The 26,169-nt window shown below is 58.3% G+C and overlaps 5 protein-coding genes across 5 annotated transcripts; 3 read left to right on the top strand and 2 right to left on the bottom strand.

Annotated features, from left to right (window-relative positions):
- The first annotated feature begins 889 nt into the window (after window positions 1-889).
- On the top strand, window positions 890-3,292 carry B0H64DRAFT_386504 (Rad17 cell cycle checkpoint protein-domain-containing protein). Its single transcript, XM_062803137.1, has one exon. The coding sequence runs from the start codon at window positions 1,142-1,144 to the stop codon at window positions 3,158-3,160; it is 2,019 nt and encodes a 672-aa protein (XP_062662390.1). The 5' UTR covers window positions 890-1,141; the 3' UTR covers window positions 3,161-3,292.
- Window positions 3,293-4,124: 832 nt separating this feature from the next.
- On the top strand, window positions 4,125-6,277 carry B0H64DRAFT_454538 (kinase-like domain-containing protein). Its single transcript, XM_062807275.1, has 3 exons — window positions 4,125-4,382; window positions 4,465-5,081; window positions 5,189-6,277. Exons 1-3 carry the CDS (start codon window positions 4,284-4,286, stop codon window positions 5,814-5,816), a joined length of 1,344 nt encoding a protein of 447 aa, XP_062662391.1. The 5' UTR covers window positions 4,125-4,283; the 3' UTR covers window positions 5,817-6,277.
- A 1,015-nt stretch (window positions 6,278-7,292) lies between these two features.
- On the bottom strand, window positions 7,293-10,404 carry B0H64DRAFT_84799 (uncharacterized protein). Its single transcript, XM_062808869.1, has 3 exons — window positions 8,689-10,404; window positions 8,355-8,622; window positions 7,293-8,297 (listed from the first exon to the last, which is right to left on the bottom strand). Exons 1-3 carry the CDS (start codon window positions 10,307-10,309, stop codon window positions 7,604-7,606), a joined length of 2,583 nt encoding a protein of 860 aa, XP_062662392.1. The 5' UTR covers window positions 10,310-10,404; the 3' UTR covers window positions 7,293-7,603.
- Window positions 10,405-11,792: 1,388 nt separating this feature from the next.
- On the top strand, window positions 11,793-13,009 carry B0H64DRAFT_84796 (uncharacterized protein). The gene has a single exon (XM_062808868.1). The coding sequence runs from the start codon at window positions 12,011-12,013 to the stop codon at window positions 12,791-12,793; it is 783 nt and encodes a 260-aa protein (XP_062662393.1). The 5' UTR covers window positions 11,793-12,010; the 3' UTR covers window positions 12,794-13,009.
- Window positions 13,010-17,088: 4,079 nt separating this feature from the next.
- B0H64DRAFT_454545 (uncharacterized protein) lies at window positions 17,089-20,665 on the bottom strand (the record flags this gene model as incomplete). The annotated part of the gene is made up of 1 exon (XM_062807276.1): window positions 17,089-20,665. Exon 1 carries the CDS (start codon window positions 20,506-20,508, stop codon window positions 17,089-17,091), a length of 3,420 nt encoding a protein of 1,139 aa, XP_062662394.1. The 5' UTR covers window positions 20,509-20,665.
- Between the last annotated feature and the right edge of the window lie 5,504 nt (window positions 20,666-26,169).

Raw genomic sequence — 26,169 nt, forward strand, 5'->3', positions numbered from 1 at the left:
ACACCACCCTCCCCGAATCGATTCCATTGAGACGCACACACAACACCATCCAAACCCGTGCGCCTTCCAATGTGACCCGACCAATGCAACACCCCGGTCCGGCCCAAAAACACCCGCAATGGCGCCGCCCGCAAAGCGACGCAAGCGCGCCATCGTCGACGACGACGAGTCCGACGACGACCAAAACAGAAACACCCTAAAACGCTTCCTCTTCTCCTCCCCGAACAAGAACTCCCCATCCCCCACCAAACCGAAACCCAACCTCAATCCCAATCTCAACCTCGCAACCACCACAGCGCCCCCCTCCCCGAGCCCGCTCCGTAAGCGCACCACCGCAGCAGCAGCACCACCGTCGCCATCCGCGCGGCTAGCAGCGACCCGCAGCCCGAGCGCCAGCCCCCTCAAGTCACGCACACGTGCGGGCGCGCAGCGCAAACGGAAGGCGGCGGCCGCGGCGGCAGCAGAAGAAGAAGAGGGGGATGGCGGGGCCAATAAGAAAAAGAAGGAGGGCCGGTCGGCGGATCTGCTGACGCTGTTTTCGCAGCAGGCGAGGCGGAGTCAGGGGTCGGTGGCGTCGTCGGGTTCATTTAATGGGGTTGGGAATGGGGGTGGGAGTGGGAGTGGGAGTGGTAATAGCCTGCATCTGAGCAGCGGGCGGTTGGATGATATTGTTAGTGATCCGATTTCGGAGGGGAATGGTGGTGCTGTCGAGGAGGATGACGATGATGACGTGCCGCTGATGGTGTCGTCGGCGTCGGCGGCTGCGTCGAGTCTGGTCGGGAGGGCGAGGGCCGCGCAGAAGAGGTTTGGGACCGCGGGGGGTGCGAATGCTGCTGCTGCTGCTACCTCTGGGGTTGGTAATGGGGTGGGGAATGGGGATGGGAACGGGGTTGGGAATAGGAATGGGAATGGAATTGGCAATGGTAATGGGATTGGGGCGTCACAGCGTGGTTCGCAGGGTGCTGGAGGGCAGCGGTTTCTACGCCCGCCACGGTTAAGTGCACCGAAGACGCCGGGCAACGACGACGACGCACGCCCTTGGTCGGAACGGTTTGCACCGATCAGCCTCGACGAACTGGCGGTGCACAAGCGGAAAGTGCAGGACGTGAAGAGGTGGCTGGACGAGGTATTCGCCGGGCGTATGAGGCAGCGACTGTTGGTGCTGAAGGGCGCTGCTGGGTCGGGAAAGACGACGACGCTGCGTTTATTGGCGAGGGATATGCGGTGTGAGGTGCTGGAGTGGAGGAATCCGGCGAATTCGTTTGGGCTTGCTGGACATGGATACCAGTCGGCCGCCGCCCAATTCGAGGAGTTTCTGGGAAGAGGGGGGAAGTTTGGGCAGTTGGATATCGAGTCTGATGGCGCCACGCCGCCTCCAATGCCACCGCCTCAACCTCGAAGCGCTAGTAGCAATGGGGTGAATCAAGGGGCGGAGAGGAGGCTGATACTTGTGGAGGAGTTTCCCAACACATTTATGCGCTCGTCGAGCGGGCTGACGGGTTTCAGGAACGCCATCTTGCAGTTCCTAGCGGCTAACACGCCGGCATTGGGCGGGTTTGGATTCAGCCCTAGCTCGGAGCCTATTACGCCCATCGTAATGGTCATATCGGAGACGCTACTCACGACGACATCGGCCTCGGCGGACAGTTTCACCGCCCATCGGCTACTTGGTCCGGAGATCTTGAAACACCCGGGAACCGGTGTTATCGAGTTCAACCCGGTTGCGGCGACCTTTCTGACAAAGGCCTTGGAATTGGTGGTACAGAAGGAAGCTCGAAAATCGGGGAGGCGGCGCACACCGGGGCCACTTGTCCTCCAACGCCTCGGGGAGATAGGTGACATTCGAAACGCAATTTCATCTCTCGAATTTCTCTGCGTCAAAGGGGACGACGAAGCGGAATGGGGCTCCAAAATCGCCTTCACCAAACCGAAACGTGGGGCCAAGGGCGTCCCGGCCCTCACCCAAGGTGAGCAGGACAGCCTCGAGCTAGTCTCGCAACGGGAGGCGACACTCGGGATCTTCCACGCCGTGGGTAAAGTGGTCTACAACAAAAGAGGAGGTGACTTTCCGCTAGGTTCCGCCGAAGCCGCGGCTGAAACGCTGCCGGACTACATGTCGCACCTCGCGCGACCTAAACGGTCCGAGGTTACGGTCGACACGCTCATCGACGAAATCGGTACCGATACTCACACCTTCATCTCGGCGCTCCATGAGAACTATGCGCTCTCGTGCGAGCAGAGCAGCCCACTCGACCCCAACTCGTCGCTCGACTACATCAATGGCTGCCTTGACTATCTATCGGAGAGCGATCTGCTCTACCCATCGTGGGATGTCTTCTTCGGCGGCAAGGGTTTTGGAGGTGGATATATGGGCAAGGACTCGGGCAGCCACATCCTGCGACAGGACGAGATGGCGTTCCAGGTTGCCGTGCGCGGGCTGCTGTTCTCGCTGCCGTCGCCCGTGAAACGGCAGTCGCACCCTACCGGTCGAGGTGGGGATGCATACAAGATGTTTTACCCGACATATCTAAAACTATGGCGGACCAAGGAAGAACTGGAAGGCATGGCCGATCTGTGGGCGACCAAGATGCTCAAGGGCGAGGACGGTGGAGCGCCGTCGACCCAGGCGCCGGGGTTCGTCAAGGACGGATCGTCTGCGTTTCGCAAGGGCGGCGGCGCCAACGGGTTCCCTGGCACCCAAGCGCTGGCCTCTCCGGCGCGTCAGACGAGTAAGCCCGATGGACAGACTCACACCACAACCTCACCGCCGCTGCTATCGCTGGGGAGTGCGGCGCGCCAGGAACTGCTCCTCGAGCGGATGCCGTACATGGCGCACATCGCCCGCCGCAAGCGGTGCTCCTTTGGGACAATGAAGATTAGGGATCTCGAAAAGATTGTCTCCTTCCAGGGTATCGGCCCGCTCGGCGCAGGCGAGGAAGAGGAGGATGATGCCGCGGACGACGAGAACGGCAACGGTTCGGGTGCGGCCGAGTCGTGGGCGACGGATAAGCCTACGGACGAGGGCTCGCCGAGGAAGAAACGGGGTCTGGGCGCGATTTTGGGCGGCAAGACAGCAAGGGGGAAACCTGAGATGGAGGAGGAGCCAAGTCTGCCGATGCAGAGCTTGGTGATCAGTGATGATGATATCGAGGATGATTAGAGGGGGAACTCCTCATAGATGGCTTTAGCTTAGACAGCTCGCTCTGGAAAATGGCGTTGGCATGGCGTCGTGTTTTTGGGGTGTTGGGTTGGGCGTGCGGGATGGTAATTTCATGCGATGATATCAAGACCTGGCTCTACAATCCGCTCCCGGTGCATTGGCTTCTAGGAATGATCCCCCGTTAGTCCACGAAGGCGACAAGTTGTATAGTCACACGACACAAGTGATGTTTTCCTGATGTGCACCCTGACGGCTAGCATGGCTATCCTCGGCTTTGGTATGGAGCCGATAACGATAAGAACGGCCCAATGAGAAGCGCGGAAATCCGCAATCGGGAGGGGCTTTATAAGGGCAAGTTCTGGCTCCGACCGTTGGAGTAGGCCCGCTCAGACCGAACTCATTTCCTGCCTTTTACCGGATGTGACCGTGAGTTGGCCTAAAATACTCCATTCCCCAATCTTTGGAAACAACTCTCTGGGTATCCCAGATTCGATTCTTATTTTTGCCGTTCTTTTTCCAATTCTTTTGTTTCCTTACTGAGTATCCAGGCACGCAAAAAATCATTCGTAGTTACGGAATTATGTCATCTTCAAAGTTCATCGATGGAAATGCATTCCCGAGCCACCAAATGAGTCTCCAAATGCAAAGCGTTCGCCTGAGTTATGCTGTGCGGGGTCGGAAGCTGGGGAAAGTGAGGCACGCGACCGCAGCGCGGCCGGTTCAGGCCAGATCCATGCAACCTCGGCTCGGTATGCTCCAAGCACAGCTCGGCCGCCCTACCTCGGCCTCGGATCGGGAAGCATGAACCACGCACTTGTTGTTTTGCGAGAGCTGTTTTGGTGCTGTCATTTGGCGCCAGGACGGTCGGTTTAATTGGTTGCAGTGAGTGGAACACGCCTAACCAAGTAGCGGTGGCGGGGATCCTGGGGCCTGGACAGTTTCATTCCGACCCGAACTATCCTACCTAGGCCGGGGTTGCTGCTGTTGCTGTTGTTGCTGCTGCTGCTGTTGCGGGAGGTTGGCCGACAAAACATCACCACATCAACATCGTGGAGGATTCACTGTTTCATTCCCACGAAACACATAATCCGACTCGGTATTGGATTAATATTTAGTCAATACCATGGCTGGACGTGTGCGCCAACCCATTGACACTGGGGCGCTGGAGAGATGGATTTCCAAGAATGTTCCCCAGATTGAGGTGCCCTTGGACGTCAAGCAGGTAGGTAACACCACCATAAACTACCCGCATTTCAATCTCCTCGCCCCTCATCAACCCATCTGAACTAACACTACCGCGACAGTTCGGCTTTGGCCAATCCAACCCGACCTACCAATTGACCGCCGCCGACAGCCGCCGCTATGTTCTCCGCAAGAAGCCGCCAGGACGGCTGCTGTCCAAGACGGCACACAAGGTCGAGCGCGAGTACCGCATCATCCACGCCCTCGAGAATACCGACGTACCCGTGCCTAGGGCGTACTGCTTGTGCGAGGACACCTCTGTCATCGGAACGCCCTTCTACATTATGGAATTCCTCGACGGCCGCATATTTGAGGACCCGGTAATCCCCAGTGTCCTGCCCGAGAACCGCCGCGCCATTTGGGCCGACGCCGTTCGCACCTTGGCCAAGCTGCACCGCATCGACCCGCGCTCCATCGGCCTCGAGACTTTCGGCAAGCCCTCGGGCTTCTACAATCGCCAAATCGCTACCTGGCGCTCTGTGTGCGACGCCCAGGCCGCCGTCCGCGATGTCGAGACCCGCGAGACCGTCGGCCCGCTCCCCCACTTCGCCGACCTGATGGCCTTCTTCTCCGACGAGCGCCAGCAGCCCGCCGACCGCGGCACCCTCATCCACGGCGACTTCAAGATCGACAACCTCGTCTTCCACAAGACAGAGCCCCGCGTGATCGGCATTCTCGAGTACGTCTACGCCCTCCTACATACATCCCCTGCCCCACCCCCTCACAACCAACCCCCTCCCCCAAACCCAAACTAACACATCGCTAACCCCTCCCCCCCTTTTCCAGCTGGGAGATGTCCACAATCGGCCACCCCCTCTCCGACATCTCCAACCTGCTCACCCCCTACTTCACCGCCCGCCTCGACCCGCGCCGCTCCGTGAACGTCCACCCGGGCTTCCTCCCGCGCGCCACGCGCGGCCTGCCCGACCCGGACGAGATCACGACCCTCTACTTCAGCGTGGCCGCCGCCCCCTCCCCCAGCAACCCGCCGCCCACCTCCTCCCTCGAACTCAGCCTCCACAGCAGCAGCCACCACCACCACCACCACCATGGCAGCCACACCAGCGGTGGCGGTGGCGGGTCGGAGAACCCGGACAAGCGCCGCGAGCTGCAGTGGGCGCAGGCGTTCAACATCTTCCGCCTGGCCGCCATCTGCCAGGGCATCGCGGCGCGGCAGGCCGGGCGGCAGGCGAGCAGCGAGCAGGCGCGGCGGTACGGCGACGCGCGGGCGCCGCTGGCCGAGTTTGCGTGGGAGCTGGTGCAGAGCGCGCGATCGGCTAGCGGTGGGGGCGGAGGTCATGGGGGTGGTGGTGGGCATAACGGTGGGGGTGGTGGGCAGGGGGGGCATGGAGGTGGTAGTGAGAGTGATGGGAGCGGTGGTGGTGGTGGGGAGGGGAGGGAATCGAAGCTGTGATTTGTTTTTTTTTTGAGTCTTGGTTTATTTCCGTATGTTTGTTTATCATGGTTTGGTTTTCAGTTCCTCCCTTTCCTCTTGGTTGTCTGTGGTGTGGTGGAGGCAAGGGCGGCGGGCATTGCATGTGTGGGAGAGAGAGCATACTAGAGCACGGTAGAGCATATATCGCGCTAGATTAGACCTACCAAGTACGCACGAGGAGTGGCCGGCATCGCAAGACAAGCAAGCACGCATATATGTGATGATGCTATACATTCCTACCCAGACGTACCCTCAAAACCCATCCAGTTATCCCTCGACGCTTCTAGAGAATGATGCTGAATATGTAGTTATTTACTTAACCTCTCCACAGCACCCAGTAAACAAACAAGACACCCATCAATGCGACTTGATATGTATTCCCCGCTCATGATAAACTACCTAACTAGATAAAAAGGCACGGCGCGGTGCCCATTCGCTGCGAAACTCAAAGCGAAAATCAAGAGCCAGATAGATCCATGTAGTTATGCTGAGCGGTGTGTTCTTGTTCCTGTTCCCCGTCTCCCCCGTCCATTGTGTGCCCCATCCCGGATCCCATCCATCTCCCCATCCACCCATCCATTCACGCCATATCAGAACCATGACACACCGAACGATCCTCCATCGAATCGAAGTTTAGTGGGGTGTGTTCAGGAAACGTAAAAAGTTCCGCCCGTCTCGAAAGATACCGAAAGCGCTCCCAACCCAGAACAATCGCTGGTGTTATTTCCACCCCCGTTACTTTTCTCCGCTATGTCCGCGCCTCCCTCGCTGTGCGTGAAACTCGCCCCCATTTTCGAGCCACGCAGGCAGCTCAGGTGTGAGAGCGGGCAAAGAACGAGAGGCGAATCGAGAAATCCCACCACCAGATACATCCACCTAGGCCCAAGCAAGCCCAGCACTCGATCTTCTCCCTGTCTGTCCGAACCGAACCGAATAAACCCCTCCAGGCCGCAAAAAGAAAACGCCGTGTCAAAACGCCGACTCCGCTTCGTAGCCCATCCATGCCATTCTTGGGTAACCGCCCGAATCAAACCACCCACCAAATCCCAAGCGCAAAAGGGGCAAAGTTCCCCCCTAATCAACGAAAACAAACGCTCTATAGTGAGATGCGGTACCATGCATTCATGTCGTGAACGGAGAGGCATAAAAAAGGAAAACTAGCGAAAAAAGGAGAGAAAGAAAACGAAGAAAGCAGTGGAAGGGCAGTGACCAAACTGTTGCCCCATGGCCAACCGTCTTGTTGCGGCTCGACCAGACGAGCAGAGTGGTGTGTATTATTATGAATGGAAAGGGCCCTCCGGGTCGGGTATTTTTGTATTCCCGTCCTCGGAAGGCTCCGGCGTGTCGTTATGGCTGCCGCGCCGGCGTATGAAGTTTTCTCCGTCCCACACCACCCGGTTCCCGCTTTGCGTTCGACGGAAGAATATCGAGGGTGGTTGTTGCGGCATACTCGAGGCTTGCGAGGGACTCGGGGTTCGGAACACAGTCGAGGATAGCGCTGCGGAGAGTTCGTCCTACTCCTGTTCCACGCTGCTGTCCAATCTCATCCCTGGGGTTTGCGATGTGGAGGAATCCCCGCCAGGGGTTCTCGGGGCCGGGGGTCGGTGGTGTTGCTGTAACGGGTTGTTGCCACCTCCACGATTCCACATATGCGCTTGCTGAACCCATCGCGCTACCGGGGCCCACACCCGATCCCGAGGTCTGGGCAATGGCGACGCCACCCTTTGCGCCCGCGCAAACCCTCGCGGTAAGCTCCAGTTGCCGTGCTACTGCATCTGGCTCTCCGCACCGCCGGTGCTGGGAGCCCCGTTGCTGCTGCCCGCCGCATTTTCGAAGTTCGGCGTGCTGAGTGGCGGGAGTTGATGCGAGAACGAGGGCGGCAGGGCGTTACCAAAGGCCATGTTTGGGTAGTACCCATGGTTATTTCCCGAGAGCATATGCAAGTGCGCTGCGTTGCCTGTCGGGATGTTGGGGGAACTCGGGGTCAAACTCGGCATAGTCTGGTCGGGCTGAGGAGCGGCGTTGGATGGATGCCCCGGGTCGACGGGGTTGTAGAACATGCGCTGGCCACCCGGCATCGACGACTGTCTCCCAATGTACCGTGTCAGCAACCAATTCGGGTCTTCTGTTTGCAAACCAAGCCAAGGTGAATTGCTGGGGGCCATTACACGTTCACGAGTCGAGCTCTGGTATCCAGACGCCGATGTCCTAAGCGGGCCGCCAATGAACATGCCGGACGGGTGAGATGGATGAAAGCTACTATGCCGAACCCGCGTTCTCCTCCGGTTCTCGGCCTCTGAAGGGGGGGACCTCCGTTGCGAGGGCCGAGGGGCAATGTTGTCCGAGCCTGCCCCCTCCTGCCGAGCCCGGACACGGGCCCTTGTGAAGTCCATGGCGGCGTCCATAACGGCTGGGTCTTGGTGCTCGTGTTGTGTCAAGATGCGGAAAATCGATTCGTCACTAGGCGGTGTTAACTGGGTCTGTCCAAGTACCAGCGGGAAATCTAAAATCACTTACGCTGCTGCTGCTGCCGCCGCCGAAGACGCGTTTCCCTGTGGAATATGGTTGCGCATGCGAATCAGGTTATGAAACGCCCGGGCGCCGGGGACAGGCGCAAGCTCCGAAGGTACCTTATCGCGGCAATAGGGGCAGCTATCCGCCTCTTCGAACCATTTCTTGATGCAGTGGTCGCCGAAAACATGCTGGCACTTCGGTAAACGCAGGGGTGCTTCAATGACGCCTTCTGGACTGGTTTGACCGAAATCATTGTAGCAGATGACGCATGCTGCGGAGATAGGTTAGCACTAAACGTCTAAAGGTAGCTTACGCGGGTGGGGCAAGGGCGGCTTACTTCGCTCCGTCGGGGAAAGGCTATCCAGGTTCACGCTCTGCAGCGAGGAGAGGGCCTTTCTAGATGCCACTCGTTTGTTGGACAACTGGCCCCGCAGGAGTTGGGTGGCGCGGATGTGGTCCTCGGCCACGAGAGAGCGGAAATGGGCCTGGTTGCCACCGAACTCGTCCATGTAGCGCAACATCTGCTCTTCCTCGTCCGCCGAAGAACCGAGATCCTCGTCGCTATCGTGATCCGTGGGCCGCATTCGGCGTGCAATGGCCTGCCGGCGGCGGGCGGTAATGGAGGCTAAACTGGGATTCGGGGGTATTGCGGACTGGCCGCGGCCGGGAGCAAGGCTCGAGTGAGTGCTCCGCATGTGGCCCTCACCGCGGTTGTTGTAGTCCATCGTTGGATAGTCGGACGGCAGAGGGAGCTGGGGAGTTGGGGTGGCGGCAGCTTGGGTGTCCGGAGTCTCGCGGTTGGATGACGTCAAGCTATTGTGGTGACGGATAAGAGCAGGGAGTTCAGCTGGAGTGGCCGCGTCAGGCGGGCTCGGCTCTCGGGAGCTCGATGCGGCCTGGGGATTTGGTTGCGAGCCGGATGATGGCTGAGTTGAGTTCGGGTTCAGAGCCGGCAGGGTGAAGCCGCGCCTGTCTGGAGGAGGCGCACCTCGATCGGCACTCATAGCGACGGGCGGAGAGTGGGAATCTGGGGTTTGGCTGTGCTGACTCGGGTGGTTTTCGTCCGCGTGGTCCTGCCTGTTCGCCTGATCGTTGGAGAGTTGCGGAGGGGTGGGGAGGGATATCGAGGAGCGCTGGTGGGTTGCAGGGCGTTGGTATCCCGGGTAGTGGAAGGGTGGTGGATAGGGTTCGTAATGGGAAGGAAACTGATGGAGAGGTGGCACAACGCTAGGCCCGCTCCCCGGACTGCCAAAATGTGAATCAGTGGCTGACGGGCGAGAATGCGGGAATTGCGTGGTTGGCGTGTGGTGGCTATGTTGGGCGTGGTGTGTGTGGTGGTTCGCGTGGTGCGAGTTCGAGTTCGAGTTCGAGTTCGAGTTTGAGTGCGAATGCCCGGGCGGGTGGAAGGTATGAACCAGCCACGGATTTCCCTGATTTTGATTCTGGAACCAGGCAGCGTTGGCCGCATGCACTGGATCGTAGTGGGAGGAGTGATGTGAGGAATGCGGGTGTGAATAGGGTTGCGGATACGGGAGTGTAGGTGGCTGAATAGGTGGGAGTTGCTGTTGTGGTTGAGATGGAGGTTGGGACTGAGGTTGTGTTTGGGGATGGGTTTGCTGCTGGTGCTGCTGGTGCGGCTGCTGTTGGTGCTGCTGCTGCCCGTGGTTTCCGCCCGGCACTGCTGAGGGAAACGCCCCAGGTCGGTTCTGAGAGCCCGGGCCACCAGAGGAGGGGTGCCCCGTGTGTGACAGCTGCGATAAGTGCGGCAGCTGATGCGCCATAGGGTGGAATCCCGGGTCAAAGTGTGGAGGAGGAAGGCTTGACCCGTGGTGTTGTTGCTGATTTCGGAAGTACGGGCATCCCTGATGCTGCGGCAGCCCGTGGAAGTTTGACCCTGGAGTCGAGCCTGCCGTGTCGGGCTGGTGCATTAAAAAGTCCATCTGGTCTAGGGCGGCCATGGTGCCTGCCTGGATGGGAAACTTCCCGATTGTTCCCTCAAGGGATCCGATCTCTTTTCTTCTTCCACTCGGTCGTCTGAAAAGCCCCTCTTCCTCGTGTTGGATTCACCGATCAAGCACACACCCACTCGGAAATCACTAGCAGTGAATACACCGATTAACACCCAACACCCAAAATTCCCGGCAAACGGATGTTCAGCCCCTCTTGCAGCAATTCACCGCGGCTCCCTGCAGAAACCTGGGTGGTGGTGACCTGCTGCCGTCCTCGGCTCCTCTCCTCTCGTCCTGTAGTGGTTCCCGAAGATGCACACAGCGAAGGGAGGCCAGAGCTGCGGCCTCTCTGTGGCTGTTGCTGTTGCTGCTGCTGCTGCTGCTTCCACGCTTTCCTGTTACCCCAAAACTTATTTGCTCGTGCCTTCTTCTTCCTGTGGTCTCGAATGGATAAGGTGGATTGTCCCGATCGAAAGAGTCGATGTCCTGGCTAATCCCTTCCCTAGCCGGTGGTTTTTTTGTTGGTGAAAGACAGTAGTACTCTCTTTCACAGCCCAAACGCAACGACGCGGGCTGGCTCGACAAACCCTCAAATCGGCGGTCGGTCGATTACAGCGTGAAATCGCTCGTATTGCCGAGGGGCGAGGTTTGGCGTCGGGGCAAGGGTGGCAACCGTTGCATCCGCTCTCTCAGCCGACGAGGTGGACAGTGTCCCGATCTGCCGCCAGAAGAGCTGAAGCAGCCCGTGCCACCGGCTCAAATAACGCTGGTAATAAGGCCGAATGAGCAAGATCGTTGCCTCTTCATTCAACCCGGGCCGTTCTTGTGGCCCTCGCAGCCGGCTTCACTCGGCGTTCTTCCGCCCACCGTGGGCTTCGATCGGACGGGCGTGGGGACCGTGGTAATGACGGCCGATAAGATAGGCCCAGTCGTGGGGCGGGGCGTGCTGCAGGGGGACGTTGCTTGGCGAGGACAACGATGTGGTGTGTTGGAGAGAGCAGAAGGGTCAGTGAGCGAAAAGGAGGGGAAGGAGGAGCGAGACGGCGGGCTGGGGATGGCGTCGGTTTTGTATCATCAAGGAGCCGGAAAAGCATGGGGGTGAGGGGGGGGCCAGGGCGGAGCAAAGCGAGGCACCTCAGAGTCAGGCCCCGTTCACAGTCAGGTCAACCGAGTCGTCACAAGTCACCAAGGTTCCCCGGAAGGGCCAGCTCACTTTGGGCCACAGAACAGCCCAAGAGTGCAGCCACTAATGTTAATACTTGGACCGCTCCATAAATACAGCTAGAGGGATCCTCGCAGGTCTCGCATCGCTTGCCGGGGGTTACTTTGTTGGGCCGTGGGCTGCGGCGTCTGTGGGGAATGCAACGAGCGAGTTGCAGCACTGCGGCTTGTGGGATGGGATGGATGTGTGAGAGTTCAAAGACGGCGTCACTGGCCAGGATATGTAACATGGCGCTTTCTGTAATGTGTGAATGTATCTTACGAAAACAGGCTTGGGACCCGAGGCCAGTCAGGACAAAAGCGGCCACAGGAGGCAACGGAATGCAACAGCCCCGTACCGTCCGCGTGTACTGTGTAAGGTCATCCATGGAAGGTAACAAAGCGCACTCACTGGCACTCCAACGCCGAGGCCCCCCCCCCTGCCAGACGCCCTCGAGACGCTGGCAGCTGTTCCCGTCTCAGCCGACCGACGCCAACGTGATGTGATTGATGGTGGGGGAGGCGGGGGGCCCAGGCCTGGTGAGAGCTGGTAATTACCGTATTGTAGCAAAACCCCAACCATCCATTCTTACCCGATCGCTCACTCCGCTTCCCCGTCATCTCAGCCATCAATTATCATGCCCAAGCGACATGAGCTGGGTCTCCCTGCGTTGCGGGACCACAATCAAACGAAAATGGCGGGCAGATGTTGGGGCCCCTCAGATTAAGTGCCGTTGCCCGACGTCTTTGGGCGTTTGCACCTCACCGTCTTCTGACCAGTCCTGCTCCGCTGCATCAGGTTGCTTGGGCTTCGCTTCACAGCGACTTACATGGTTGCAGTTCGGAACGTGCCACTTGCCAACCTGCAAATCTTGGTCAAGGCTGCATCCTGTCGGATTGGATGCTCGCCGTGCGTTGGTCGGGAAGGGGGGACTCCAGCGGCGCCGGGATGCAGCGGGTAGGCATTTTTGCGCCTTTGTGTCTGAGAGCAACCCGGACGAGAATGGTAATGGGTGCTGCTGCTGTGAGGTGGCGCCCCAGGCACGGCGGTTCCGTGGCTGCGACGTCTGGAATGGACGGCCAAGCGCCGTATATAGGCTAGGAGTAGTTAAGGAATGCCTGCTTCCGACGCCCACGGGTTCCCCCCCCGTGTCTGCGGCGCATCAACCCAAAACCCGGCCGTCATCATGCTGTGTTTTGTTGGAGCCGGTATTCCGTAACCTGTTATGCGCCAGTTGTCGGCCTGGCTCCCTGGAACAGCGTGGGACACAAGCGACGAATGTGGGCTGCTGACACTGAAAAGACAAGGGGCTTGACAAGTTGAGGAATCGAGCAATAAATTGGAATGGCGCCACAACCCGGCAGGCGTCGGACTTTTGAGCCGTTTTGTGTGCATCTTCCGGGTGTTCCGCTGATTCTTCGCCCGAGGTTGTCGATGTTTGAACGAGGGCGAGTGAAATAAAAAGTAAGACAATTAGTACAGTAAGTATGTACGATGGAAGTACGCCTATCGAAATCCTTGTGTAAAGACCGCGCCCGGCAAATGCGGCTTCCTCACACAAATCCTCCCGTTGCACGCTCTTGCCTGCAGCACCCCCGCGGCCCTTTAAGATGGAGAGCCTGAGGCAACTTCAGGTTCCATAGGTACTCAGCTCCCTTTGGGGTCGCCACGGCTCAAACCAATTTTTCCGAGGAAAAACGCACTCGAAACCTGGAAAGAACTGCCCGAAATGGAGTAAGGTATTCAAATCCCCAACCACCCGACGTCTCTCTTATCGCTAGCAAACCTCGACTCGGACTACCAAAGAGAGAGTTACGTATCTTCGCCTCCTCTCCTCTCCCGGTCTTCCCGTTCCCCTCTCCTCCTCCGAGTCATCAGCAAAATTCGGCAAGCGGATTACACCGACGTGTCTTCATGGACACACGAATACGCCGAACCCTGCGGGGCCTTGCCGTCGGTCTTATTCGATGCTGATCAACCTTTTCCAACCCAACCCAAACCGAACGTGACCAAAATACGAATACTCGCCATCCATCCGCCTTGCCGAGATCGGGAACACTTTCTTCCTTTCAGCCTACCAGAGTCCGTTTGATAAACCAACGATCGGATCAAACGCCGCTAGACTCCGGCCTAATCCGGTAACATCGAGGTTATATCACGACATTTTACACCTTTGCTTTGACAAAACGAAGGCCCCCAACCCTTTCAGCCTCTGAAGCTGCCCTCGATGTCAGCCATGGCTTACACGGAACATGGGAAGATCCTTGTTCAAAGACTGGCTCCTATTGGCTCACACATCGTCAAAAAAGACTCTGATTCGCTCAAAGCACTCAACATCCTTGCGCTGATCGCCTTCCCCCAACCGGCGATGCGCTCTCTTCTCGAAACGGTTTCGGTGATGACGACAACAACGTTTTACAAAGTGCATTTGAGGCTCTGCTCGAACAAGGCAGAAATAGAGGTAAAGTGAGTCGGCCGGAAAGGAAACCAAAACCGGGTCTCTTTCCGCTGCTGTAGGGGAGGACTAGATCCCCAAACCATGGCTACGGATGCCCGAGCCGTCGATGGTGCGCTGTGCTGCGCTGATTTGTTTGATGCTCGCCCGACGTGACCCCTCTCTCTGCTTTTAACTGGCCTAGAACAACTGGACCAAGGGAATTTCTCGGTGGCCAGACGAACAGGCATTATTCGGGCCATAGTGCCATTGCCGAGCCAAATGACCAGAGCGCAACCTCGTTCTGACTTGATCATGACCGGTCAAAAATCAAAGGGAAGTTACTGTCCGCCTGCTCGCTAGTTAGTTCGGCCGCCTGCCCGACGCCGCGTAGAGCCAACGCTGCAACCAAGGCCAATTTCAGACAGATCGTCCTGCTGGAGCCAAGTGTCTTACTAAAAGTGAGCTTGTCCCTGCTCGTTCCTCAACCCCTCACCAACAACGAACCCACCCTCACCACTCAAATTTTGGTGAGTACAGCAGGCTGGATGGCACACTCTGGCCGGGCGCAATCACGGACGCCGATGATGGACCACAGCTGGCGGCTGACTCGCAGGGTTCGGACCCCAGCGCAAGGTCACCATGATTGCCGAGCGCGAAACAAAAAAGCCCACGCTGTCCTATTCGGTCCTTGAACGGTTACCGACGTCGCACTACCGCCTGCCGGCCATCACGGGCCTGCAAATAGTCTCGGGAAAAGTTATATATCGCACCGTAGCGTCCCTTGTGGCCCAGAAGAACTCGCAGCCTGGCCTCCCCATCCTCGCGCACCCTGCTGTCTTCGCCACCGTCCGTCGCCTCTCCTGCTCACCGCACCCCGCAGCAAGTTGCACATCCCCGCCAACAAAAACGGGCCGACAGCCGCGCGCCCCAGGGTCTCGCTCCGGTTGCGTCTCGGTTTGCATAAGACGATGTGCTCAGCAAGAAAACGGGCCAGGGATCTCGCACTCCAGGATGGTTGCAGCCCGGCCGTTTCTCCCGGCATCCATCATTCACCAACTTGACGAAATTGACCCGCAAGAAGCGGCATGACGCAAGTGCGCCCCATGTCGCGTCACAAACCGGACCACGGTTTGCTGTCGGGGGCCTTTTGCGTGCCTCATTCCAAGCGCCCAAAAAATGGTACCGTCGTCGGATAATAATAGACCAACATTTTTTGTTGGGTTTCAGGCGCTGCACATAACATAGTTTACCTCGATCCAACAGGCTTGCGGACACGGACCAACGGATCCGGCCAACTTGCCGTCTTCGGCGCCCATTCGCCGGGAATAAGTGGGGTCTATCGGCGACCCACCACCACCGACCGGAGCCGGGCCCGAAGTGCAGACAGGGGTTGAAAGAAAGAGGAGATCAAATCATCTCCCAATTGAGGACTTAACATCGCCGATCTGGTCGGGACCGAGAAGCCTGAGTAATGCATATAACCGACCGGTAAGATGCTCTGGTCTTGTGGCCAGAATTGCTGATGCTTCTCCCGGACTATTTCGCCTAATCAGGGAACCCAATGACAGTCTTCGCCCCGTAAACTCTCTGACTGTAATTGCCTCGGCTCGTTTTGCGGTTTCTGGGCTGCCATCGCCACGGCGCCAAACGCGGGTTAATTGAATCACCTAACCATAGCCCAAAGCCTGACGCATAGTCACCCGGTTGCTGAATTCCAACTACAAGTAACTATGTACAAGAGGCTAGAAAGACTGACCGTATAAACAGAGGACAAAACTTTACACAGTAAGTGGCCGGATAGGGAATAAAAAACAGACATTCACGATAGGCCAGATGGTCACCTCTTAATAACTGCGATCACAACGACTGACGTTGACCCAAACGGTGTCCGAGATTACAAGAAACACTTGGTCAGCATTCAGCAGATAGTTCCGTCCTCGGATATCACCCCCTCTCTTCTCAGTGCGCAAGCAGTTATGTCAACCCGACGTCACCCATTCACTGCTGTGCGTGTACTGTCTAGTCCCACCGTGGTATCGGAAAAGACCAAAAAAAAAATAGAACAAGCACCCACAGGCAACGTCACATGTCTTGTCTACCCGGCTGGGCCGACCGTTACGACTCACGCGCTCCACTACCTTACCACGACCCAGTTAGATAGAAACTACCCAGTACACCCATCACTATACCGGTTTTCTAGTACCAAGCCTTTTCTTTAAACGCTCGTTTCCCTTCTCTGGTCCTTCTTCAGCGGGGAAGTATTAAACCCAGTGAAGGCTCTCTGGTTTTCCGTGAGAGTTTCCCCCCCCAATTAATCCTAGTCATGACGAGATCGATCATGGCCATAACCTTTGTGACCCAAGTTGGCCTGGAACTGTGTCATTGCATCCAGCCAATCCATTCTCAGTGAACGGCCGCCCCGCCATCATGTTATCTGATTATCTGATCGCGGAGGGAAGACTTAACGACAAGAGGTCCGTGAGAGTGATAAACAAATGGAGATGACGTCGACGAGACCGCCGAGGACTTGGGATCCGAGAGAAGTGGTAATGAACCCAGCATGGCCTGGAAATGGGTTGATGGTGAAGCCCTATTCTGGTTACCGTCATGATGGGTCAGAAGAATTGATTGAAGCATAAAGAAGAGAAGAGGTTTAGGTTCTGAGCCTGCTGTCCTTGAGATTGATATTCCCTGCACCCGAGGGGTGCCTCCTGGTCGACCACCGAGACTGGGGGGTTATTGATCCAACCGGCGCGGCCTGATCTCTGAATTATTGGATCCTCTCTGTCCGAGAGACAAATCATGACTTCTTTCCAGGGAGAGGAAATGACATTTAACCGGGAGCCCGGTACCATCAGATTCTTGTGCCACAAAATGACCTACAATCATAGATGTAAACTCAAAAGCAGGCGTCAATGTAAAGGGGGTTGTTGACGTCCCGACTCTTGAACACCTTTGCATTGAACCGTAGAGGAATACCACAGTAGAAACTGCACGAATGCCAATTGTTCTTTTGCCTTCCAGCTTCACCCCCAATGCTACTGACACCACCAATCACCATCCCGCAAACACGGCATCCCCTAACCACCCCCTAGCCACCCGACCCCCAGCATCGACCATCACCCCATCTCCAGACCAGAAAGACCAGACTCACTTCCTAACAAGCCTGTACTTCCCCCCCACAACCTCCATCTCCCCCCCGGCAACCTTCTCCCCCAAGAAATCCTGCAACTCCTCATTGCTCCAGGGGAACCCGTCAGCAATCAGCATCTTCATCATCATAGCCATCTGGGCGAGCGGCATGCTGGCGCTGGCGTTGGTCAGCATGCCCTGGATGTAGCGCCAGTACATGTCGCGGCGCTCGCGCTCCTTGGCCGACATGCCCTGCTTCGCCGCCCCCGCTGCTGCCGCCGTGGCGGATTCCTCTTCCTCCTCCATGGGCTGGTCAGTTGCGGTGTCGTCGGGCGCGGCAGCGCCGGTGGCGGGTCCGCTGAGCGTCTCCGCGACGACGTAGGTGTTGCTGCTGGCGGCGCCGGGCACCCGGCGGAGGACGCCCTTACCGGCCCAGAACTGCAGCGCGGTCGTGATGAGGTCCTCGTCCATCTGCAGCTGCTCATACAGCTCCTCGACCGACTTCTGCACCGCGCCGCCACCACCATCATCACCGCCCTCCTGGAAAGCATAGACGACAGTCGCCTCGACAGGGTTGCAATCCACCGTGACCGTGCGATCACCCAGCTCAATCTCGACCCTCGCCTGGCCCAGCTGATTAAGCCAGGTCAGCTTCCGCCGCGACTTGAGCCCCTCATACCCGGCCTCATACCGTTCCTGCTGCTGGACCACGACGGCAGGGAGCAGGAAATGCTCCCTCTCCAAGCCCGGCCAGAACAGCCTACTCAAAATCCTCGCGTGATAGTCTATGCCATCCCTCGTCCCCATCTCCATCGCCTCAGCACCCTCCATGCCCTCCGCACTCTCCCTCCCCATCCTCTCCCTCCGCTTCGAGATGCCAGCATCAACCCTCCTCGAATCCACCACATCCCGAATCATCACGTCACAGGCCTGCAAGCTGGCCTCGCCAAACCTTCGCTTCAACAGCTCCAGCACCCTCAACTCCTGCTCGAACCGCTGCTGCGCCGGGTTGTCGCCCGACGACGACGGCGGCAGCAGCAGCCGCTCGGCGAGCACGGCGGCAAATTCCTTGATGAAGGCGTCCTCGCTGCCCAGGGCCGAGATGAGCGTGCCGATGACGTCCTCGCTGCGCCGCGGGCGCTTGTAGTGCGCACCCGCGTCGATGGGGTCAGGTAACCAGGAGGGATCGGCCCAGTCGAGGTCTGCGTCGTCTGAGGAAGGGGCGGTAGCAGCACCGCGGCGGGTTTGTGCTTGGGAGGGGTCATTGGTGAGAAGAAGGGCGAGTTCGACTAGCTTTTTGGGGAGGGAGGGGCGTTCGGCTGGCTTGTCGGGAAGAGTAGGGCGAGAGGGGGTAGTTGGTACTGGTGTGTGGGATGGGGTAGTGTCGGTTCTGGCGGCGAAGCCACGGTGCGCTGCTCTGGGCTGAGGGGTTCCGGGTGAGGAGGGTCCTGGCATGCCGGGAGTGGCGAAAGGGTTGTTGTGGTCTCTTCTACGGCTCGTAGCCTGACTAGCCTCATCGCGTTGCTGCCTCCATACCTCCTTAACCTTCCTCGCAGCGCGCATCTCATCGGGGCTGGCGAGGAGTCCTGCGACAACGACGCGGACCGCATCCTCTCGCTGGCAGAGATACAGCCGCAGACCCGGCTCGACACGGCTGAGGAGCACCTTGCTGGGGTCGAGAGCGTGCAGCGTGCGGATGATAGAGATGTACGTCTGCAAGATCTCGAGCGTGCTACAGCCTGGGTGTAGTAGGCGGGTCTGCAGCGCACGCGAGAAGCTATTGGTGAGCTGCTTCCGGCGAGCGGCGGTGGTGATGGTCGCCCGTAGGTCTTCGAGCGCCGGACGGGACGCCGGCCATGCGAGGACGATGTCAAATAGTTCCTGAATACGCAGGGCCGCCAGGCGGCCGAGGGCGAGAGACTGGTACATCTTGAGATCGGCTAGCGAGACCGGCAGTGGCCCTTGAGGGTTGCCAGATATGCAAGCCAGCACCTCGAAGCTCAGTCGCGCAAAATGGTTCTCCACCCAGTCGTTCAACGACATGATACACGGCGATGCCGTAGACAATGGCGCCCCACGTGAAACCGAGTCCATCGTAGCCGAGAATGAGCGGGTATCTGGTGCCGACCACACGCCGGCATAAGCCCCGATGACAAAGTTGGACATCATGGTGTCCATGACCTCAGCGAACAAGACCTGGAACCGCTCGCCAGCCAGCCCTACATTCTGCAGCTGCTGAACCAGCTCGGCCAGCCGCTCCCTCGCGGCCTGTACTTTCAGATCGTCCGACCCCGGCGGCGCCGGCCTCGCTGCCCGCCCTCCTCCAACCTCAACGGGAGAAGGGATACCAAGAATAGTGCCCGCAAGGCGCACCAAGACCGCTTTTACGGAGCGTATCAGCCCAGCAGGCACGGAGCCGCCCACAAGAGCATGCAAATCCCGGCGGAAGCGGGCATTCAGGAGCTCAGCATCCCTCGCCGCCTCAGGGGCAACATCAGCAAGACGAGCAAACCCCGATAGCAGCTGATGGAGGCCATAAAAGTAGAGTCGTAGCGCGCCCTCGAGCGTCCGGATACTGCTCATGACAATCACCATGTGTCTCTCGTAGTAATCTCCCTTCCCCTTCCCGTTCCCCTTCACCCCCACCGCTCTCCGGCGACGACGGCCCTGGTCATCCACCTCCTTCATCTTCCCCCCACTGCCATCACCATCACCCCCCGACTCATCACCATCACCACCGTCGCCACCACCACCATCATCAACGCACCCGGCCAAAAGGGGGGTCACGTGGTGGGCAAAGTGGGCGCGCACCTGGCGGACGTGCCAAGCTAGGATGTCGCCGGTGCGGGCGGCGTGGGGCAGCAGGGAGTGGGCGTTGGCGAGGACGGCAAACGCCTCGTGGAAGTCACCGCCAGGGGCTGGGCCCGAGACTGGGCCTGACGAGGAGGAGGCAGGAGCAGTAGCGTCCCGCCCGCGACCACCCCGTCTCCTGCTGCTGGGCCATGGCTGCTGCTGCTGCGGCTCGGCGGCAAGGGTGGAAGTGGTGGTGGGCATACCGAACGAATCGTCGGCGGTGGCGGACGAAGGGAGGGCGATGTGGGCGGTTACAACGTGCCAAGCACGATCATAGGTTGCCTGATCGTTTGTTGCTGCCGTAGGGGGGAATAGTGGCTGTGCGGGTGTCGTCTGGAGGGGCGGCTCAGGGGACCCTCGCCGGAGGGAATGGTGGTCAGCTGGGGGGTGTCCATGGCTCTGCAGTGCATCTTGCTGTTGTTGGCCGAGCAAGGACGTTGTGGGTACGCCGAATGGCAGTTCGGGGCTTGGGAGGAGGGTGCTCGGATTCGACTGAGGTGTGGGCTGGGCAACGTCGGTTTGGAAGACGGACTGGAACACCCGCCGTTGGCGGTCCTGCCATTGGGATGCCACAGCGGCCGGCATGTTGTGTTACCCCGAAGGACTCCCTACTCAGTCTCTAATTCCCAACGGCCGCTTCTTTGAGCTGCGCTAAGCGCGTGCTGAGGAAAGCAAGGCTACCGCCTGCTGCCGTGATGGTTACGAACCGCCTGAGCTGAACAACTAGATCGATACCCAGTGCTGCCAGGGACAGCCTGTAAACAGCCACTTCCTCACCCGGCACTTCGCAGGCCAACAAATCAAGCCAGGCAGATCTGGCAGCCAGGCCCGTGATTGTGAGGCTGTCGGACACTGAGTGGTCTGGGTCGCACAGGCCCCGACCCGGCAAATCTTGCAAGATGCAAACCCAGCGTCAAGGGCGGGCGGCTGGAGCGGCGGCCCAGATGGCGGCCCCGATCAGTGTCCCGAATACGGCTCCAGGTAACCACGAATACAGAGGGCACGTGGTGGTGTGGTGGTGTGCCGTCGCTTCGGCTCGCTTGTTTGTGTTATTCGTTTGTTTGGTCGGCTGGTCGGTTGTGGCGTGGCCCTGGCCCTGGCCTTGCGGAATAGGACCCCCTCCTTTCCAGGAACTGAAGTCTCGAAGCTTGAATTGGAAGAAGCGGCAGGGGTACGTGACACCAAAGGCGGGAGGATCGCGTCGGCAAAGAAAGAAAAAAACACTGGGGGACCAGGGTGGCTGGCGATTTGTCTGGTAGAGTGCTGAGGGGCACGCGCTTCTCCCGGATCCTCTGATGTGACGTGACGTGGTCGTCACGCTGTTGCAGTGAGTTGGAAGCGAAGCTGAATTCACTGGACCCTTGGAGTTCCGGGTGTCCGCAATTTCATCAACTCCGATGTCTCAATGGGGGAATGGGAGGGGAGGTGGGAGGGGGAGGGGAGGTTGTTCGATGGCACCTTCTGTAGGTCAACTCTGTCAAGGCGGCGTGCGTCAATGGTCGATGGAAGGAAGCTGCGGCCGGGTAACATCCATCCCACTGAGATGTGCCTTCCGTTGCAATGGGTACGCGGTTAGGCGCCCGCAGGATCGAAGATGCACGTGGAAGCGGCCAATGGGAGCGGCCAGCCCTCCAACTCAAACCCTTCAAGCAGTCGTGGGAGGGTTGTCAGTGGGTTGTCAGTGGGTGACACCCTGCATTCGAAACCCATTCGATTCGCGCTTGTTGAGTTGAAGTGGTGGTGGTTGCAAAGTGCCAAGAAATTGTGAATCGAACAAACGCATCCACCTAGCCGCGGTAACGCGCGCTAGCGGCGCGTGGAAATGAGCGTAAATCCTTCCGCAACCCATGCGTTTCGGCAAGAATACCTGGTATCTGTTTAATTACATAATTGACTCACCCCTCTTATTCGAATTGAATGAACCGTTAGGTAGTTAACGAGCCGACCACGGTTAGTCAACCCGTGAGGTGCGCCCATAACCCTATTTCCGGCCCCCAACGACACGCAGTCACCACATGGCTCGACCGGAACTTTGAAGCGCCGCCCAAACCCCGCAACCAAGAACAGGCTCACTACACAGTCCACCATCTCGCAAGGTTCTCTCTTTCACTTTTTTAAGAGGTACATATTTGAATATGTGTCTTGTTATTCCCGGCCTCATTTCCGCTAAAGTTCCAGAGCACTCCAACCACCCCGGTCCCGGCGAACGGCAAGCCCCGGACATCCCCGGACGGTCGCGAGCGGACGGTACCCCAGCCTTACCGAATGCAGTAAACCGGTGGCTTCCGAACCCTTGCTTTTGAATAATCGATCGCCATGCCGCTAAAAACGGCCGATCCTCGGTGTTTGACGAGAACGACACTCTTTGGAATGTGAGAGACATTCTTCGTAGACTAGTTAGTTACTAGCACAGCGGCGCTTCCGTGGGGAGTTCCAGAAACTGACACAGCGAGCATGCGCGAATACCTCCCCTCCACAACGACTGACCCCCAACCCTTTCCTGACTGGTGGGGTAATTCGACCATTAAGATCATGGATACGTGATTGATAGCGTCCGTGTCATCCCGGTCCAGTTAACGAGAGTTTCCTGTCAGTGGTGGATTCAACCAGAGGACGCGTGGAAGAGAGAGCTGCCGCGCCAACCACATGTCTTAAAAAAGGTCTCTTGGATTTCCTTGTCTGTTTCAGTTGAGAATCGCCCAGATTGGTCTTTCGGACACAGAGAGATCCCCGACAACCCGATGATCCAACAACAACCCTCGCTTGGGATTCGTCTCCCCTCCCTGTTAGGACGTCCGCAGGACATAGTTCGCTAGCTTTGCGCAAATCTAGAAACCGTCCCGTAAGGCACAGAAGGGAAACCCACATGGGTGGTGTTCAAGTTGCGGCACAGTTTCGGCATGAGCGAGAGCAACCAACCCATGCATGGCGGTATGAGATGAGCTTCTTCCAATACGCCGCCGTCAAGCGAGCCCGTGAGGTCTCTCACCAATCATTGCTTGGCCGGTCTCTCTCTCTTGATTGAGGGGTTGATGCTCGCCTGCGGCACGGACCTTCCAGAAGACTCGCTTCCTTCCCGCTCGTCAAGAGCCCTTGTTTCGAGTGGCCGCTCTGCCGTGTCGTGTTTCAAGAGTGCACCCCCCACTTCCCCCCCTCCGTCAACCGGGCATGGTATTCGTACCATGACATGACATGCCCGCCGCCGCCTCACCCCGCGTTGTCGCAGTGGAGGAGCGCGCGAATCGAGGCTGTGCATCTGAATGTCTCGCTCGTGCTGTTGCGGTGAGCTTCTGTTGTCGTCCCGTTTCGGGTACAGACGGCGTGTGGCTGCGCAGGCGCGACCGGGGACAATTGTTGCTGCCTGCTATCACAGCTGCCGACTTTCCCCACCCGTCCCGGCCTCCATGCCGTGTCGGTTCGGCCATGCCAGGGGTGTTTGCACCGTGCATGACGTCCACTTTGTGCCGCCCGAGGAGGCCGGGCCGGTAAGTCATGCCGGCTCCGAAACGGAAGTCCTGCCGATAACGTCCGGCATGGGGACGGATAACTTGCATACTATCCAAATTATCAAGACACCCGTCCTGCAACACCACGACGCTACAATGCCGCCCTTTTTCGTCAAAAACCCGGCAGTGAGTGAACAAACCCTCAAAGAAACAACATGACCAGATCGCACCAGCAACGCACAACGCGTCCCCCAGGTCATACTGGGGTCTGTTGCCGACACTCCGCGCCATTCCTTCCCAAAAGCATCGTTTGACAGATGCCAAGCTGTGGGCCAGCGTGACGCCGCATCTGCAGCAGCGTTGGGTTTCGCTCACGTTCCCCGTCGCCAACGCCGCTTGTGAACACGCGGTCTTGCATTTCGGGCGCCTGGCCGCTAACGAAGAAAGCTGAGAACCGTGCAGACCTCGTTCCCTTCCCAATCAGAAGCTCATGTTTGGTCGGCGATCAACCGGCCCCACGCTCGTTCATTTTGCTGCTGGGCCGTGCACCAAAAGAATCGACCCCTTGCATGGGTGCATCGATCCGAGCCCGTGGGAGTTGTAATTGACTGAGTCGCCTAGAGGGGTGGTTCCAGCTCGAGTCCATGGGCCAACCGCAAGGTCCGCCTTAGAAAAACGGCTGAACACCTGTCTCACCGTTCAGAGTTACCCTTCTACTGAGGAGTTCGGCCAAGAAACCGTCGCGAGCAAGTGACGTGAACGCGGCGATATAACAGGGTGCATGTAGCAACCCGAGTTTTGTTTTCCACACGGGTCCAGGTCGAATTCTGCCCCTATACTTACTTGCACGCAATCGTTATTGTGTACTTCGTACTTCGTGGACTTGTCGTTCGAGAACGCCGGGCGAGGCAAGCGGCATCGGCAATCAGGACTGGGGGCAAGCCGCTGCGGCCCGGCGGGATGCTCTCCGGGCGATCCCCGAGCGTCTTGAAGAGGCCGGAGGACTGCTCGCGGGCCGGCTCCTTTTTGCAGATGCCACTCGAGTTGACGAAACTGGGGCCTGTTTGTGACGTTTACATCTTTACTACAATCCGGTCATGCCCTCACTGCCCGTGGCGGCCGTATTGGGCGGAATGCCGAAGTGCTTTCTGATAGCGTGATTTGCTGATCTAATCATCATCAGCTGTGATTGAACGTTCCAGCCGGCCGAAAGCTTGCAAACCCCGGCGCCGTGTTTTGAAGAACCATGAGCGCGTCGAATTCGCCGACGCGGCCCAGCACCCAGCAACTTGGGTTCGGCTAGTTGCTGGTTCCCGTCTGGCGTCCAAGGGGGTTGGGTTGACATGTGCTACACCTAAACAGTGGAACCCCGCCCAGGGCATCGTGTTGGGTGGCGGGTTTTCTGTAGAAGGGAGCAACATGTGGGCCCATCTCTCCCAGGGTCCAAGCCAAGACTTTGCTATTTCCAGCGAGGCTGTGTCGCCCGCACGGCCAACACTGGGAAAGCTTGAAGCAGCGAAATTGAAGCGCATGGTTTGAAACTTAATCTTCCGGCAACTGGATGGCGGATTTCAGTCAACAGCATTCTCTCCATCGTCATTGGTGAATGCGACATACCCCAACCGTGCGGCTCCTCCATGAGCCTCACTTGGTAAGGCGTTGTCAACTTTCGTGTTGTCAAAGATTAACCGCATTCGACCATGACAGGGTCCCGGCTATGCTGTCCTCGCGGTCCCGGATCGCCACGGACGTCCAGGTGTATCCTTCCACGGGAATTGGTTGCACTCTGCCACCTCGCTCAAAATAACTAGTCGGTGAGGAGGGAGGTTCGAGACCGTCGGAGAGCATGGGGCGGGAGTGACGTCGTCGGTTCCGGGATGGGCGGGTGTTGCATGTTTTGGGCTTCACAACCTAGGTAGCTCTCACGCCGCGGTGTGATGGCGGTACCATGCTGGCTAGATCGGGCGATTTGTGAGCTTCCGGTCGGTTGCCGGCAGGCTGTGTGTTGATGTTCACTCCGTGGGCGTGGAAGCACACAACGAGAAGAGGTACCGAGTGAGCCTCTATGTTCGGTGGCGGAGTTTTCCGGTAGGGTCACCCCACACCCACCGAGGACGAGAGCGATGCGTAGGATTGGAGGTAGATACCTCGTGATAGCAGGGCGCGTGTCTCAGGAGCGCCTTGCAACGATTCATTCACGTTGATGCCAGGGCAGTGCCCCTCGGGGAGTCTCTGCCGAGCCCACAGAAGGCGCGCTGGGCTCACTGACGGAAGGTGGGGGACTGTGTGTGGGAGTTGTTGATGCGTGTAATTTGTGAAGGCTGCCCTCGTTGGCCGGACCTGCGCCATAAGCGCCAGAGTCCTAGACGCAGGCTCTGTATGGGCCCGGATGCTCCAATGGTGGCCCGAGAAGCAGGGCTTCATTCACCTGAACCTCGGACACTTTGCAGACGCAATGCATCTGCCGTGTGTGTGGTGTCTGTGACGTGGATGGCCATCAGTGACTGCAGTGCTGTGTTCGACTGACATGCTCAGGCCCAGATGGCGGTGGATGGAGGTCAACGATTGGGCCGGTTTGCTCGTGTTGTCCTGGGTCTATTAGTCACTTGGCCTGTTTGCCGGTAGGATTGACCCATTTTCTCGAGATTGGCCATCTGCCGCCATGTGGGAGGATTTCCATTGCGAGTCAGGACAGTCGGTCCCAGGGTGTACCATGAAGCCCGAGGTCAGAGTCTCGGATGGTTCACCGAGGCTATGAACATCACGATCCTCAATGAATAAGAGCAATCTGATTTCGAGC

The sequence above is a fragment of the Chaetomium fimeti genome (assembly GCF_033439085.1).
Source record: "Chaetomium fimeti strain CBS 168.71 chromosome Unknown B0H64scaffold_2, whole genome shotgun sequence".
In the NCBI taxonomy this organism is placed as follows: Eukaryota; Fungi; Ascomycota; class Sordariomycetes; order Sordariales; family Chaetomiaceae; genus Chaetomium; species Chaetomium fimeti.